Source organism: Nothoprocta perdicaria, unplaced genomic scaffold, assembly GCF_003342845.1.
Source record: "Nothoprocta perdicaria isolate Ctin4 unplaced genomic scaffold, notPer1 scaffold_47, whole genome shotgun sequence".
NCBI classification, from domain to species: domain Eukaryota; kingdom Metazoa; phylum Chordata; class Aves; order Tinamiformes; family Tinamidae; genus Nothoprocta; species Nothoprocta perdicaria.
Window position 1 is genome coordinate 899,953 of NW_020455721.1, and position 16,476 is coordinate 916,428.

The following is a 16,476-nucleotide window of genomic DNA, read 5'->3' on the forward strand; positions in this document are numbered from 1 at the left end:
GATGAGACACATGGGGAGGCAAGTGAGTTTGCAGGACGGTGTAAGAAGAAAAGGAAGTCTGGGATAGCACATGGCTGGGAGGTCATAAATAACCACGGTAAACACGTCGAGAGATTTAAGTGCTTTAAAAGACGATGGCTGGCACTGCCGTGTGAAGCATCTCGACTACCTCCAGCTAGTGCCAGTTAATGAACCGGTTGTCGCCACGCCACAAGGCAGAAATGAAATCCGGCCGGGCAGGTTCAGAGGCTGGACCGGCCGCTCTGAACGGAGCCACGAGGCCCTGCTCTGAACCTGCCCAAGGCAGCCGAGCTCCCTGGGCCTGTTAGAACCTCCTGGTGGGACTCTGCAAAGCGTGGACCTCAACAACAGCAATGAGAAAATGCCAGCTCCTCTCACAAATACCAAAACATGTTCCATGTGGAACTTTCTCAGCTTTCATTTCAAAATAGCATTCTTTAAAAATGGGGGGAAAAATCAATTCAAAAAGTCTTTCAGTTAATTGAGAATACAAATAAAACCCGTTGCAGTTTGACCTAGGCTCATGCCCTTCATTCCCCCAGCCCAGTGCTGTGATTTGACAGCTTCCAAGAAGTCATTCCTTGTCTTGGCTCTGGCATCCTGCACTCAGTAAGAGCAGCAGTCATGAGGTTATGACATCGGTTCATGAATGCAGCATTATGTATGGTCCCGTCTCCTTAAAATTCCTCTTCTCATGAGCAAATGGAATGGGGCAGTTATTGTTGGGGGGAATTATTTTCACTGGATGGACTTCATCCAGCAGCTCAAGAAAGAGGGAATTATAACGCTAACAGGACTGGCAATTATTACAGTTATACTTCATCTCTAAAATGTACAAACTTTGCTTCCCAAATGTACCTTCGACATCAACAACAACAACAAGAATAAACTGCTGTCCTGAACAAGCCTGCCAGTTCACAACTAGCCCAAAATACCCAGAGAGCACTGCAGAGGTCAAACAGGCCAGTGCTGAGTTTCAATTATGCTGAATATCTGCACAAACCCAAAAGTTTGATGCGTGTTTTTCAAAAAAATGAACAAAAAAAAAAGTCATTTGTGATGCTTTACACTAGGGATAATAGATCAAAACTAAGTTTTCAGCAACAAGAACTTCTGCCATTAGCAGTTTCAGGATGTCCACATCATCAAGCTACTACATTTGTTTTTGACTGCACTTCCAGGACAGCTGTTCCCTCGTGCCATCGCTGTGATTCCAACATTATCCCAAAGTCTAAAGTGGAGAGTGCCTCTGAGTGCCCTGTGCTGGCTGGGCAGGAATTCCTCGTGCCTGCAGCCAAAGCAAGGGCTGGACTCCCAGCGGGGCAGCCTGCACCTAAGCTAGCTACACGCGCCCTGATTCTGTGCCGCGCTGGCTGCAAGGCAAGGACGTATCCCCTCTGCCAGGTATCTGCGAACTGCACAGCTAAAATACTACTCATCTAACACATGCACGATACTAGATAGAGGAAACCCCACAGCTTCTGAGGTTTCTGAAGGAGCTCAGTTTTGAAGCCCCACGTGGCTGTGGTGGGAGCACAGGACAGATGCTGCTCCCTGGGGCAGCGCTGCCCTGTGGGCTCCCAAAGAGGGAGGCAGAGGCGTCCCGACGGCCAGGGCAGCCCCTGCCTTCTGGGCACGCAGTTGTTCTGCCCCTGGGTGCGCGTGGCCAGACATGCAGAGCTGCGTTTCCCTCCCTGCTGCTGTTGCTGCTGCTGCTGCTGCTGCTGCTGCCATCCCCCTTTGGGCGCACGCAAGGATTTCCGTTGTGCCCTGCTGCAGCACAGGGACATGGTGAAGGGTTATCCTCACCTGGGCCTGGAGCTCAATCCAATTCCTACTGAAAATCATAGAGTTTCTCTCCTCAGCTCAATGCCCCATTGGCTCTTTTCATCTTTGGCAAGAGGCCATACTGTTGAGCATCCCAGATGCACAGGTACGTGGCAAAGGAAAGAGCCTCCCCAACACTGGCTCTGGGAAAAGGAATGAACACTTCTTATCTAGTGTGTGAACCAGATCATTTTGGGACTACTGCAAAGCCCAGCAGTCGCCTCTGCTTGGCTATTAGGCCCGCACCAATTCTAGCAGTATTCGTCTCAGATCTTGTGGCACAGCATTAAAGAACAGCATTAAAAGTGCAGTTCCAAATATATGTGGCCTGGTATGGTGCCGCTTTTGAGTTCATCTCTTTTAGCTGCTGCCCAGCATGAACTCCAGAGGCTACTTAGAGTAATTCAATGTACTTCCAACTGTACCAGAAGAGCAGAGGCCTCAATACTGCCAAAAAGATCCCAGAGCATAAGGTAGCATGTTATCAGAATAGTAATACACATTCTATAAATAAACTAGTTCCTCCTCTTCTGCACCAGGTGGAAATTTAGTGCCTTTGCACCTGACACTTCATCACCTTTATGTCCTAGAGAATGGAAAAACTGTCATGCAATCCTCAGCGTACGCAGTTCCTGCTGCCGTCCCAATTAGGTCACATCTCCTTAATCCAGGATAAGGTCCACACTGCTGTCCAAAGAGGAGGTGCCACCCTGCCCCTTCCCATCCTGACTGCCGCTCTGGGGCCAGCACTGCTCTCACGCGGCGAGCTGCAAGGGCTTTGGCCCGTATGGAAGGTGGCACTTATACTAGCATCAGACGTGTTAGGTTATCTAGGTTATTTTTCCACTAAGCAGCAAAATCTGCATCAGTGGGTTTGCAGAGAAGCTAACCCTTGTGGATCTGGGGCAGCAAGGTGAAGCTCAGCAGCAGCAGCAGCAGCGGCGGCAGCAGCAGCGGCGGCAGCAGCAGCAGCAGCAGCAGCGGCGCTTCACACCGCGTTGCACCCAGGCAGTGAGGCTGCAACTGCAACTGCTCGAGGGGGCTCGGCTCCAGCACATCTTCTGCCAGCTGGCATCACAAAGAAACAGAAGGATACGGGGGAAAAAATGAAAATACACATGGGGAAAACTGTCAACATTTGCAAGCCAAACCTAGGTCTGAGGGCATGAATAGCAATTCCTGGCACAGCGGCCAAATTGCTAATCTGCACGACACTCAGAAATGCTTCGGTCCACATTTAGTTGCCCTTTTGAAAGATGTTTAACTAGACATGGTTAATTATCTACTGGATCTGCAGTCATGATCTGAACTCGCCACTGTTGTCAATAAAGGCTTTTTGCCTTACCATATGAAACCCCCTTGATCCCCCTGGGGCTAATACCATTTGTCAAGAGAGACGTATGGTTTCTTGATCAAACTCTCTCTTCTGTAGCTATCCATGTGATTTTCAGGGTGCAAACTGCATCCCACTGTGTACCATTACAGTTGTAACACACTCCTAATTTGGGGGAGGGATTCCATTTTCCTAGTTTTAGCTGTCTAGACACGTAAAAGCCATCTCAGCAAGCACCCATGACTCTTTGTACAACCAAAGGAGATGGGCCGACATTTCCAATGGACACTTCCTTCTGTATCAGTCTCTGAAGGAACTGAGTCAACCCCTGAAGACTCCTCCTTGCATTGACTAGTGTGTCACTGCACAAATACTGGGGATGAGATCCCTGACTTCCAGCTGGCTCAAGCTCAAAAAGATTAACCATAGTACTGATGCCCCCCATTCCAAAATACACAGCACTCCAAGTAGGAGTGTGACGGGCAGGAGCACACAACAGTCGGATGGAAGCATTTGTAGGGGCTCGACAGAAGCTCTTAGTGCTCCTAAAAATAGAAGGACTAAAAATGCTGTACAAAAAAAATCCAAAATATTCTGCTTGGGTTTTTTTCTAACCTGAACTGCCCACAGTAATCTGATTGCCTGGAGACAGAAGGTTGTATTTGCTCTCTTAATAGCTACTGCTCCGTCACATGTTTTCTTCCTTCCCCTAGTCAAAATCAACAACAACAAAAGTTTTGCTCAAGTTTAACAGAACTGAGTGCCATATGCTTGATGTCCTATTTTCTGTGTGATTTTTGTATCTGAGAACCTAATGCTGTAAACATGTAAGCACAGCAGCAGCTTGATGCAGAAAAGCAGTATCCCAGTTTACTGGAATAATTCCTGTGACTTTCACTGTATTCTTTCAAGACGGCAATCTAAAATATCAGAAAGAAGGACAAGAAAAAAAAAAAACCACATCAAAAGGATTTTTCCACCCTTGCACTGATGACAGGGGACAATAACCGCAGTACCAGTAGCCATTTAAAGTAGGCAGAGGTGGGGATATTTCTATTTTTTTTTCCCCTATAAATGCTGTAATAGGATGTTTTCTCATCCCTTGCTTTTTTTTTTTTTTTCCTTTTTCTTTTCCCCCATTCACACTCACCTCTTGTGGGAGGTGGAGGCTTCGGGGCTGAGATATAGGAAATAAGGTGTTGGTGTGTATCGAGTGCAGGTTCATACAGATTTAAAGGAACACCGACTGTCTAAACATCGTATTGTTCGGTCGGATTTCTACTGGTTTTTGTTTTCCACCAAAAAGCAAAATGCGAGATGAATTCACTCGGAAGTCAGTCCCAGACACACAGCAAGCTGTGTAAACTTTCAAAAGACGAGCCTGAGTTCAGCTGTGTAGTAAAACCCCACCACTGCTACTGCGGCCTTGCCCCTGCTGTTCGTGAAGGTCTTCCCCAAATGACTTTAATCAGCAAATCCGTATGGTTAACATTTAAGCTTACCACGAGCTGGTAGGGAACCCTCCCTCCCCCAATAAGAGGGCAAATGTGCTGTGGTTGAGGGCTGCTTGCTTTGTAAAAGCCAGATTTTTCCAATGTAATTGTGCTTAAAAAAAAAAAAAGAAAGAAAAAGCATAACTGACCCGACACCTAGAAGCTCCTCACAAGCTAGATGAAAAGTGAGCTGCCGAGATTTTCTGTATCACACCACACTCCCACTAAGTCCTATTATTCTGGTGTTGATTAAAGATGTGGTAGCACAGCATGGTGGTGTCAGCTGTCATGGTAGGAACCATTCATGTCAGACACTACAGAAAACCTGATGACATGACAGTACCTTCACAGCCCTCTGGTAGGTAAGGAAAATCTAAAAGGACCTTCCCAACCTTTCACAGTAAACACAATTGGATAATCTAAAGCACCTGCAAGCAGGAGACAAGTCCATGATATATCTTGCTAATCAGCCAGTTAATACTGTTATTAAAACAGTTTAATGTCAGCTCTTAACTCTCCTATCTATTCTGGGCATCTCTTAGAACGTCACCACTTTGGTATTTAGCCGTCAACAGATTGAGCTGATCCAAACACCAAATTTCCTCCTCAGGTGATTCTGAGATGCCCAAGCCCTTGCCAAGGGCTGCGTGACCCTTTCCCATCAGAGCTTTCTGGTTCCTGTCCTCTCCTAGGAGCCGAGTGGACCTAGCAGTACAGAGACATCCTGCTCTTACGCATGGCTTCGCTGATCAAGTACGCGGGGCTCAGCTCGGGCTCCTCGGTCATGATCGAAATGTTCTGCCACTCCCCTAGCTGGTTGGACCTTTTAATGGTGTCCACCACGCACAGGGCATAGAGACAGTCGTCAAAGGTGGCGGCCATCGTCAGGGGCCTCCCGTCCCAGGTCCTCCTGTCGTCCTGGTCCTCAAAGGCCTGCCGGACGGCTTGAACCATCTTGATGGTGCCGCGGAGGTACGGCGACGGGATGTCACTGAAGGCCTTCTCTGGCAGTAAAGAGTTGCTGACCGGCGTGGAGTCCTTCAGCAGGAGCTCCCTCTGGGGAGAGCTGTTGCTCTGCCCGTAGAGATCAGTGCCTATGACAATCAGCCGGCCCGCCGAACCAACCACTATAATGTCTTGTTTGAACTCCCCGGGCACGTTGAAATTGAGCGTCACTGTGCAGCACACGCCGCCTTCCAGAACCATCTGGAACGTGCAGAAGTCATCGCTGGTGATCTGCCGTATCCCCTTGATGTGGTCCGTCTGCTTGACAAAGGTCTTGAGCAACCCATGCACTTTCACAGCCTTCTGGCTGGTGAGGAAAGTCAAGAGATCGATGATGTAAGTGCCAACCGAGTGCAGGCCCCCGCCGCCCATCAAGTCGTCACAGCTCCAGTTGTACTTCTTGCCCAGGAGGCTCCCGCTGTGCACCTGCACCTCGCACACCAAGAGCTCGCCCACGTAGCCCTCCTGGATCAGCTGCTTCATCTTCACAAACGCGGGCAGGAAGCGCAAGACGTTCCCCATGATGCTCATGAGCTTCGGGTAATAATGAGCCGCCGTCATCATCCTAAAGGCATCCAGGGGAGTCGCTGTTCGGTCACAGATGACATTTTTTCCAATGCCTGAAAAACAGTTAAAGTAAAAGTCAACGACAGCGCTACTATGACCAAGAGAGCTCCAAGCCCCAAGGCTATTCTTAAAGACTAAAAGAAGAAAGGTTGTTGAAAGAAGAAAATGTTTCAATACGGTGTTAAAGGCACAAAGATGCCCTCTAGCATGGTTCCAGAATGTAGAGAACTTCCTTGAGAACCACAGGGAAAAGGTGTCCCTTCTTGTTGGAGAAAGGCACCTAGGCCTAGAAGTTACTATGAAAGCAAGGGCCTGGGCAGAGGAGAAAGCAAGCTGAGGTGGGAACAGGCACAAAACAACCCCCATGACATCCTGCAGTAATGTTTCTTCCATGATAACTTGTCTGTATGGGGACAACATGTAATGTGTAAGAGTTGAAGCTGAGCTCCAGATTCAGCTTCCTGAAGCATATGAGTACCACAAGCTCCCAGCAGCAGCAATTTCATGCAAGTGCACTGAGAAGTCTGGGATTCTCTTCTCAGTGGTCCTGTTCTTCACCCTTCCCATCCAGACCTTTTAACGGGTTCTAACTGGGGACTGGATTTGTTGCATGACTCAAAAATTGAGGAGCATTCTTTACCCTTAAAATGTCATGCTGTTCTCACAGAGGCAGTAACTGCATTTGAAGGCGCTCTGCTGAAGTGTCAGGAGCACATCAGGAGCGGCGAGGGAAAGGCACGACCGCTCTAAAAGACCCCAGACACGCAGCTGTGGCGACCTCTCCACCCAGCACTGACCGTGTGCGCGCCGCCTGCCCAACCTGCTGTTCCTCAGGCCAACGAGGTGGGCAAGCAAAGGCGGAGGCTGCCACACCTAAATCATGGCTTTATTATCAATTCCTCCTTGACAAATACTTTGGTTCCCTACCCGTGCACACATATAGGACAGAAAAGCCACGTGGCCAAGCCCTGTAAAAGCCACCGGTCTGCATGGAGCGACAGAGTGCAACAACATGGCAAATTACTTCCCACCTTTGAGGTTCAGCATTAGTTACCCGAGGCATCTGTCACCAGCACAAAGGAGCGGTGACAGAGGATGAAAGAAAAAGACAGAGTTTTATAGCTGCACAGATTTCTTAGGCCTGCTGAGCAGTATTGGGTGACCTATTCAGCACCCTGTAACACTAAATACGACCCTTGCTTGAAAGCCCAGGGCTACAGCTGGCGGTAGCACTCAAAGGATCTGCATCTGGATCCTGTCTCTGCTCGAGTCTCGATGAATAAATCCAGTTAACTCACTAAATCTCTGTGTGTTTTGATTCCTTTTCCCTTCAGAGAGATGACTAATTCCTTTTTTTTTCCCTAAAGGGCTGTTGTGAGGATACAATTTTACATGTTTGGGAGCTCTCAGATAAAGTCACACAAATCCAGGCAGATGGCAGGGATCTGCCGGAGACCCCTTGCATGAATATTTAGCAGTGAGGCTGCAGAAAGAAGGAGGTCACAGTGCAAACATTCAATAATGAGTTTTTACACACTGTCTATGCAGAGTCTTTGTCTGCTGCTATTTGAGTAGCTGAAACTGCAGGGAGGGCTGGCACCATTGAAAAGCAGTTGCAACTAGTACCAGACTGGAAGTGAAAGATCTGCCTTCAGCCTGCTCCTATTCACCTTCTACATAATCACTTAAGCAGAGACACACTCATTCTCCTCATATATTAGGCAGGCATCCTCTAGTCAGTAGCCATGGTTTTCCTTCTTATCTTTTCTTTCCCATCTTTACAGATTGCTACTGGTGACCAAGCCACCATTTTTGACCTCATAGCCCTTCTTTTTCTGCTCCTGAGTAGTTTTTTTTCTGCATTTGTTTGATATCAGGGAATGTATTCATCCACCTGCCCTATATTCCCTGAATTGGCAGCCCTTGCTAGACTACCTGGTATAGATCTCTAATATGATCGTTATATGGGTGCTGCACAGAGAGATTCCGGTTTAGCAAACTAGGTTGCAAAGTAAAAGAAATGTCTTTGAGGACAAACACCCAAATAGTCAGGCACAAAAAGATTTTTTTTAGGACAATTATATCCTCGAGCTATGCTGCAGCATGGGAATGTGCAAAGCTATTCTAGATATTTCTCAGTTTCTGGTGTATTTCTTGTGGCCAGGTTTTCTTTACTCTTTTCTGGAGGTTAAGAAGGAGCTGTTACACACACTGCGTTCTGCTGCTCTCTCCATTTGTGCCTGCAGCCCAACCTCCCCCAAAACACCCATTTCCGCCCAAATAATCCATACGTGTGATGCCATCATCTGCTCTGCTCAGCACTGAGCCAGAAGGGAAAAGTTTCTGCTCCAGTTCAGCCTTTAGCCCTGTGCCTCACAGATGCCTTTTGCATTTTATCCGCGGTCCAGCAACATCTCGGGAGACACAGCTCCCTGTCCGTGCTGCACTTCCCATGGGAAGTCCCTGGAGCCTGGCACGTCCTTTCTGCCATGTGCCACCAGGATCAGTGCTAGCCAGGCACATACGCAGCGAAGAGCCCTAAATACTTGCATGCAGAGGGCAAAAAGGCAGAGCCTTCTGTTCACTCCTTCCCCCATTTCAACCTTTGCAGAGACGCCGGAACCTTTGAATGCAGCAAATCCAAAATGCAAATGTCCTGCGAGCCTTCCCATCTCCGGGCATAGGCTGATAGTGCACACTGCTCTCCTCCCGGTCGGGGATTTAAGCAGATTTCTGCTTAGTGCCCTGAAAGCCTTTATGCTCGCTCGGAGCTTGCGCAGGTCCTTTCAGCACGACGCTATTCAGCGCCCGAGCCTGTGCACACTGCAGATCTTTGTGCTCTCTGTGGCTGCAGATCCGCAAGCAGCCAAACGAGCTTCCTTGGAACAGGGGGAGAACATGAAAGGTTTGCATAATTTAATTTAGAGAAATGCTCTGGCGTGTTTGTGCAACTTGAATAACAAACAGGAGGATGAAAATACCATCATTTTCTGCTCTCCTCCCTGTGCTCCCTGCTCAAGGAAGACAACAAAAAAGGCACCTTCCCTTTGAGCCCTTCGACCAAAGCAGCTCCAGGCAGCGTGAAAGGAGAGGCTCTAAGGCCTCTTTCCACACGGGCAGCCTCATGCAAACATGTGCCTCTGACTGCAAGCTCTGAAACGGGACCCCCTGGGAATCAATCCAGACACAGGATCGGCTTCCTGTTCCCCCGACCTAGGGCTAAGGTCTAATCCGGTCCAATTTTAGACAAGATTCTCTGCTAAAGGAGCGACTGCTACTGCTTGTCATTCTAGTAACACGTGTTGCTGAACCGGTACCTGTTTGATCCGCACACCTCTGAAAATCACAGCATGTAACGGGAACGTCATTAACTACATCAAGGCAGGACAGGGCTCATTTCAGCAAATAGAGCAATTTTTACTCATGGTGATAAACAACAGACTCAAACACATCTCATCGTATGAAAAGATACTTATTCTGTCCAGATTCATAAAGAAATCCAGGCTAAGATGCTTCGGGTCTCAGCTGGGCAAGTTCTGAGTACTGACTTCTTGAGTTCTTCAGTAAAATGGTGAACAATACATTTTAAATGTAAATAAATGATGCTCTCTGGAAGTGCTCAGCACCGCCTTTGTCCCGATCCCTGTGCTTGGCCGTGCTACAAACCCAGCAGCAGCCTTGGGGGAGGCCATGGGGCACAGGAACGGGGAGGGCTCATCCCAGGCTAGCCCCAATCCCAAGCGGAAGCCGGGCCACACGTTCCCTGGCAAAACTCCTCGGAGTGCAATTTAACTCCCTCAGCTCTCTCGAGCTGCCACGCAGGGCATCTGTGACCTAGAATGTCCTTGTGATGGATGTAATAAGCACAATTTGTGGCGACATGCCCCTGTTGTAAGGGCCAGAGGCTTCACTGGGGCTGAAATCTGCAGCATCAGCTTTTTCCCCCTTGGTCTGATCACTCCGAGTAAGCACAGCCCCTCCTTAATTGCGAGAATAATTAAAAAGAAGACCCAGGCTGGAACAAGACTAGTTCGCTATCTGTTGCTCAGGACAAGAAGGGCCAATACGTTATTTTCTCCTGCTCCTATTTACAAGAAAATCAAAATGGGCTTTATCTGGAGTCTGGGCATATCACCAAACTTCACTGTCACCATAAAGCTTCACTAGTTACCAGCCACTACCTACCGCTCTTGCTCGGGGTGGGAGTGAGAGAAAGGAGAAAACGAGGTTTGATGAAAAACTGCTGAATTAGTCAGCAGGAAAATACATTTTTAAAGCTAAAAAGGATCTGTTAATACTCAAAGAATACTCAGAGTTTCAGCAATTACAGGAATGGCGGAAGAAAAAGTGTAACAGTGGATTATTTTAGACATTCCAAGTTATTTCAAGTGGATTATTTTAGGCATTTATATGAGGTGATCGTATCTTTTAAAAAAAGATCTTTTAGGAGCCCGTTTTTATTTTAAAAAAGGATGCTAATAAAAAATACCTTCCAAATGGTGTCTATTCTCAACATGGTTACTATGTACTATTAATACAATTCCAATAAATACAGACGAAGATTCCTTCTTAGGTTACAGTCCTTTGTTGCACCTGGATCCTGTGCAGACTTGGTGAGAAAACCACCGTTGACACTGGGTTCTGTCCAAGGCTTGTAAGCAGCGCTGCAATGAGACGTGCTGCGTTATGACTACCCGCATTATGGGCTGTAATCAGATAGGTGATGTATGCAAGCAGATCACAGCTGCAATCCCAAGGCAATTTGACATGAGCTGCAGATAAAAGCAGGAGCATGTGCCACATGACTGAGATGCTTCTCCTTCGTTTCTTTTTGTTCCGAATTACAGAACTGAAGAAATAAGCTCAGATATAGAACTGCTCTTACAAATGTGCACGAGTCAACACAGAGAAAACACCAAATGCAGTTAACAGGCCAGACCTCACTGCAAATCTGCTGTTTTGACTATACTGACAATAGACCTTTCTTTGAGAGAATATTTTTAAAAAATGGACAAAATGAATGGCTTTTATCAAACATCACTACTTGCTGATTAAATGGTAATCCAGATGATTCAGATAGCTGATTAGCAGCAATCTCCCCTCCTGCAGGAATGTGCACGCACTGTCGGACAGACCCTTGGTCTCGCACAGGAGTCAGCCTCCGGAGCTGCGTAAGGCACCCGGCGCCAGTCTACACTGCCCTGCAGTTAAATGAACGTTTGATCCAACTTCAGCATGCATCACAAGGAAGTCTCCACTTGGCCTATTCCCATCCTAGACAGAACAGTTTGCAGCATGAACCCCATCCGTGGACATGCACTCCAGCGGACAGTGCACGGTCCCTGTGCCGATGCAGAAAACGTCCTCCTCGGCCTGGTGTATTCTCACTGATGTAACTTTCTTTTTTTCCCCACAGAACCGCTTTGAAAATAAACACCTAAGCATTCAAAAAAACAGGAGAACACCCTGAGTGCCTCAGCTTTGAGATAAACCAGCATCGTCGAAGCAGAACCAGGATGGTTCAGCAGGGTGAGGAAAGAACGTACTGGTGACGTTCTCATTAACGTAATCACTGACATAATCAGTTCTCATTACATATTGATATTCTATTTGCACTGAGGTGCTGTTTAGGGCTATGGATGGAGGCCATCTTCATACTACTGCTGTTACATGTGTCGGTGTAGCTGTATTTAAGCACTTAGGAAGAGCTGCAGTTCCTCCCTGCGCTTTGTGTTGCACAAACGCAACACAGATTTGTGCCTTCTGCTCCAAAGAACTCGTGTGTCGGTATGGGCTTTACGAGGGGGTTATTCTTCCAGCCAGTCCATGCTAAGTATTGATGGCTTGTTCTGTTCGTTTGGTTTGTCGCGGCCTTTTGGAGCTACAGTGTCTGGGTCAGATGCACGAGGCACGTTCCTCACTGCGTCCGTGGGCAATGTGCTCGGGAGAGAGCAGCCTTTGCCCAGCAAAGCAAAACTCCCCGGCTCCTTCGTGACCCCGGCCAGAGTTTAGTGCTTGGTTTGTGGCCTCCTACCTGGCACGTCACTGTGATCGCTCCTCTGCAGGCTCTTACACAAACAGCAATGTGGGAGACTGCGAGGAATGGGGCACTGGTGGAGTTAAACCATATATAAAATCCGGAGCTGTGGGGAAAGCTGGGGAAGGTGTGAACACTCCCGGGGAGCTGTGATGCACCACAGGGAAACGAGCCAAAGGTCCCAGCTGGAGAATACCTGGTCAGGCAGCTGAAACACGCTCCGACTTATATCCTGCAAGCCCTGCCTGATCTCCTTCCATGATCCCCAGTGCACCCGGGACAGACCATGCTGGCTTTCCCAAACTTCTGTTCAGTCTTTAGAATCATAGAATCATAGAATGCCGGAGGTTGGAAGGGACCTCAGAGGTCATCGAGTCCAACCCCCCTGCTCACGCAGGGTCACCTAGAGCACGTGGCACAGGGCTGCATCCAAGCGGGTTTTAAAGATCTCCAGAGAAGGAGACTCCACAACCTCTCTGGGCAGCCTGTTCCAGTGCTTTGTCACCCTCACAGTGAAGAAATGCTTCCTTAAGTTCCTGTGGAACTTCCGATGCTTCAGTTTGAAGCCATTTCCTCTAGTCCTATCCCTGCCCACCACTGAAAAGAGGCCGCCCCCCTCCTCCTCACTGCCTCCCTTGAGGTATTTATACACGCTGATCAGGTCCCCCCTCAGCCTCCTCTTCTCCAGGCTGAACAGACCCAGCTCTCTCAGCCTTTGCTCATAGGGCAGATGTTCCAGGCCCCTGATCATCCTGGTAGCCCTGCGCTGGACTCTCTCCAGCAGCTCCACATCCCTCTTGTACTGGGGAGCCCAGAACTGGACGCAGTCTCCAGATGTGGCCTCACCAGAGCTGAGTAGAGGGGGATGATCACCTCCCTCGATCTGCTGGAGACGCTTTTCTTAATGCACCCCAGGATCCCGTTGGCCTTCTTGGCCACCAGGGCACACTGCTGCCTCATGGTCAACTTGTCGTCCACCATGACACCCAGGTCCCTCTCTGCGGGACTGCTCTCCAGCAGGTCCACCCCTAATCTGTACTGGTGTCCAGGGTTATTCCTCCCCAAGTGCAGGACCCTTTATGTGTTCAAATACCCATTGAAACTACAGGATCTCTGTTTTGCTGAATGTTCCCCATGCAAAATAAAATGTAAAATCCCTTAGGAGATAAACTGAGAGAGAAAAATCATTTTACTTGGATCTTATTCAAGCACTCACTAATTTCAATGCAACTTTAACTGACTAAGACTAAATACTCAGTCAAGACTTCTGTATTTCATTCCTGATTTATCCCAATCCCTCTCAATTCCTCTACTCACCTTCCAGAGCAAAACACATGCCATGAGTGCCATGCATTACAATAGCCTTCTTTTCCTTGCTAATGAAATCACAGGGCAATCACCACCAGTGGTCGATCTCTGTTCTCCTGAGGCATTATTAACTGCCTTTAAACTGCTGCTTTTGATATGAGGCGACAACGACCAAAGGCCTGGCTGTCACCAAGGCTTTGGGAGGAAGGGAAAGCAGGCAGTGGAGCTTGCTCTCAGCTTGCCTTTCCATCACTGAACTGCTCACGCTTGGGGAGTCGCTTAAATTCACGGCCAATAATTAGAGTCATTTTTCTTTATGTTTCTCTTGCCTACCGCTTCTCCCCCCATTAAAACTAGCAACTTGTAATCTCGTGCTAAACAAGGGCCTGCCAAAGGAGAAACATCAGACCAATGCTTCCGAGTAATTAACACAGCCATTATTTTGGCAGACTTGTACAGAATTCATGAAGCCCTATAAACATTTAAAAAAATAATTCTCGGCAGCCAAGTAAGAGGGAAAGCGAGAGGAAACAAACCCTAGTGACACATACCTCGCCCGGCTGTGCAGCACAGCGAGCTCTGTATTCCTGCCCTTCATATTTTAGGATTGTTTTTCCCTTGTAAACATCCATTGCTCCCATCTGCTTCTGCCTCCAGCAGGACCCTTGCTTCATGATGATGACACGAAGCATTGGCTCTGTTGCCAGCTTGCCCCTGCCTCCAATCCAAACAGTTCGCCTAATCTTACTTCTCTCCAATAATTTTAACTGCAGGATTTCTAATTTATTTTTCCTAGAAGTTTGAAGGATCTCTGCATGGAAGCAAATGTGTGTCAGCCCCGCAGTGCTTGGTGCGTGAGGCATCCTCGTGTCCTAGTTCCGAGATTCGAGTGGCTAAAATAAAACCTGAAATCAGCGCTCACTTTCCCAAATGCTGTGCCATGGAAACCTAAGCACCCAGCTGCCGAATGGGCCATCCTAGCTTAACTGGACACATTTGCAATCAGAAAAAGAAATGCAATTAATGCTCCCTTCCGGAGCGCTCGGCTGTGCCGACGCCGGGCGGGCGGCACACTTTGTGCTCCTCGTGGCCGCAGCTCCCGGAGCAGCAGCAGCACCGGGCCCGGGAAGGCGGGTGGGATTGCTCCAGGGGCAAGAAAATCCCTGGGCTGCAACGTTGTGGAGCCAGAGGAGGGGCTGGTGCCCTCAGAGGACACGGGAAAGCGCCCACCTCTCCCAATCCGCCCCAGGGAGGCTCCTTCCGCCCCGGTTCCTTCCATCTTGAAGCAAACGAGGATTCAGGAAGGGAGTTTTTGGCGGAGCTGACGCCAGGTCTCAGCGAGCTGCAGGGCAAACTTACCTCAGCTCTAAGCCATCATTTCAGCAGTGACGCACACGGCAGGTTTGGCTCCTTCAGCAGCACAGTCAGTGCAACAACAGTGAACAGATGAGCAGCAATGCGGCTTAAACCAACCACACCCTGACCAACTTTGCAGCCAGAACTACCTCATAATTTAATAGCCAAGCTCTCTGAGACACTGCTAAATAAATTCAAGGCCCCAAACTAGGCAGTAGCCTTAGAGCTGGCGTATTTTCTAGGTTACTCTTTTATTCCTACCAGACAGAGCTACGTGCTGTTAAACAAGAGCCATAAACCCATTTGGAAAATTAGCAGTGAGGTTGGATCAAAGTGAATCAGCAATTCTAAATATGTGAGATGCTGACACTGTGTTTCCTTGGCTCCGGCCCTGGATCCATAAGGAAGATGGATGCTTGATTAATTACTCCCCAGACTGCAGAGCTTACACGGGGGCCAAGGACTCGGCCGCAGCCCCACCAGCTGCCTCAGACAGAAATAACTCATTAGCTTCCATCTGCCTGGTGCCCGACTGCCCTGTCTGCAGGCAATCCGCACGCGAATCCCCTGCAAGGGCTGCTTGCAAAATGCCATTCGTGGTCACGAAGGCTGTGTGCGCCCTGGCCAACACACAGCTAAGCTGCAGGAGCAGCTGAAGCCCCATTTGGCTACACTTTCCCATGGCCTGACCTAAGAGCAACGGAGAAGGCTTTGCTGTCACTGGAAATCTGCTCAAACCTGCATAGCTCCACACTGCAACACTTTGTCACGTTCAGTTGGCTGCAGTTAGTGACTTAGGCTATGGTAGCCCTGTATTGTCACTATCTTCATCACCATGTCGCTATCTTCATCACCATGGTCTCTTTTTAGTGGTTTGCTTTATAATCCCAGGACTTTCTCATGCTCGAGGTGCTACAAACACACAGTGAAAGAAGAAGCCCTGCTTACTAGAGGTCTGGCTCGGTGCCCTCGCCAGAAAGAAGGGTGAATGCAGATGGTTCCTGCTGTTCCTGCTGCTCAGACAGACCTTCCCCTGCAGGAGAACAGCGACCAAGGTGCTCAGTGATACGCTGCTCTCTGAGCTTGCCACAGGGAAACTGCTCGGCCTGGAGCCCGGCACTGTCTCGGGGTGCCAGTAGAATATGAATTTGAAGTAACACAGCCGGGGCCAGAAATTCGAGGGAGCAGCACTCCTGCACTTGGCCTGTGCCACTGGGAGTAGGAGAAATGTACCTGGTAGCCACCTACCCTCTTGCAGGTATGTGTCTGAGGCAGTGGTGAGGACACAGTAGGTGTCCCATAGGTGTCCTGTAGCTGTCCTATAGGTACCCTACAGTGGGTAGGACCCACCTACAAACTTGGCTAGCCATTTCTTACAAAGCCTCTGTAGTTGGCTTTCTAGGTGATCCCCAGGGAAAAGGAAGGAAAGGAGGGAGGAAGGAAGGAAGGAAGGAAGGAAGGAAGGAAGGAAGGAAGGAAGGAAGGAAGGAAGGAAGGAAGGAAGGAAGGAAGGAAGGAAGGAAGGAAGG

At 48.7% G+C, this 16,476-nt stretch overlaps 1 protein-coding gene across 2 annotated transcripts in view; it reads right to left on the reverse strand.

Annotated features, from left to right (window-relative positions):
* Nucleotides 1-4,303: 4,303 nt before the first annotated feature.
* Nucleotides 4,304-16,476, reverse strand: part of GFOD1 (glucose-fructose oxidoreductase domain containing 1) — a 54,584-nt gene continuing 42,411 nt past the window's right edge. For both annotated transcript variants that reach the window (XM_026047044.1, XM_026047045.1), the window contains exon 2: nucleotides 4,304-6,299. In XM_026047044.1, the coding sequence (XP_025902829.1) occupies nucleotides 5,380-6,299 (920 nt within the window). In that variant the 3' untranslated portion in view covers nucleotides 4,304-5,379. The remainder of the gene's footprint in view (nucleotides 6,300-16,476) is intronic.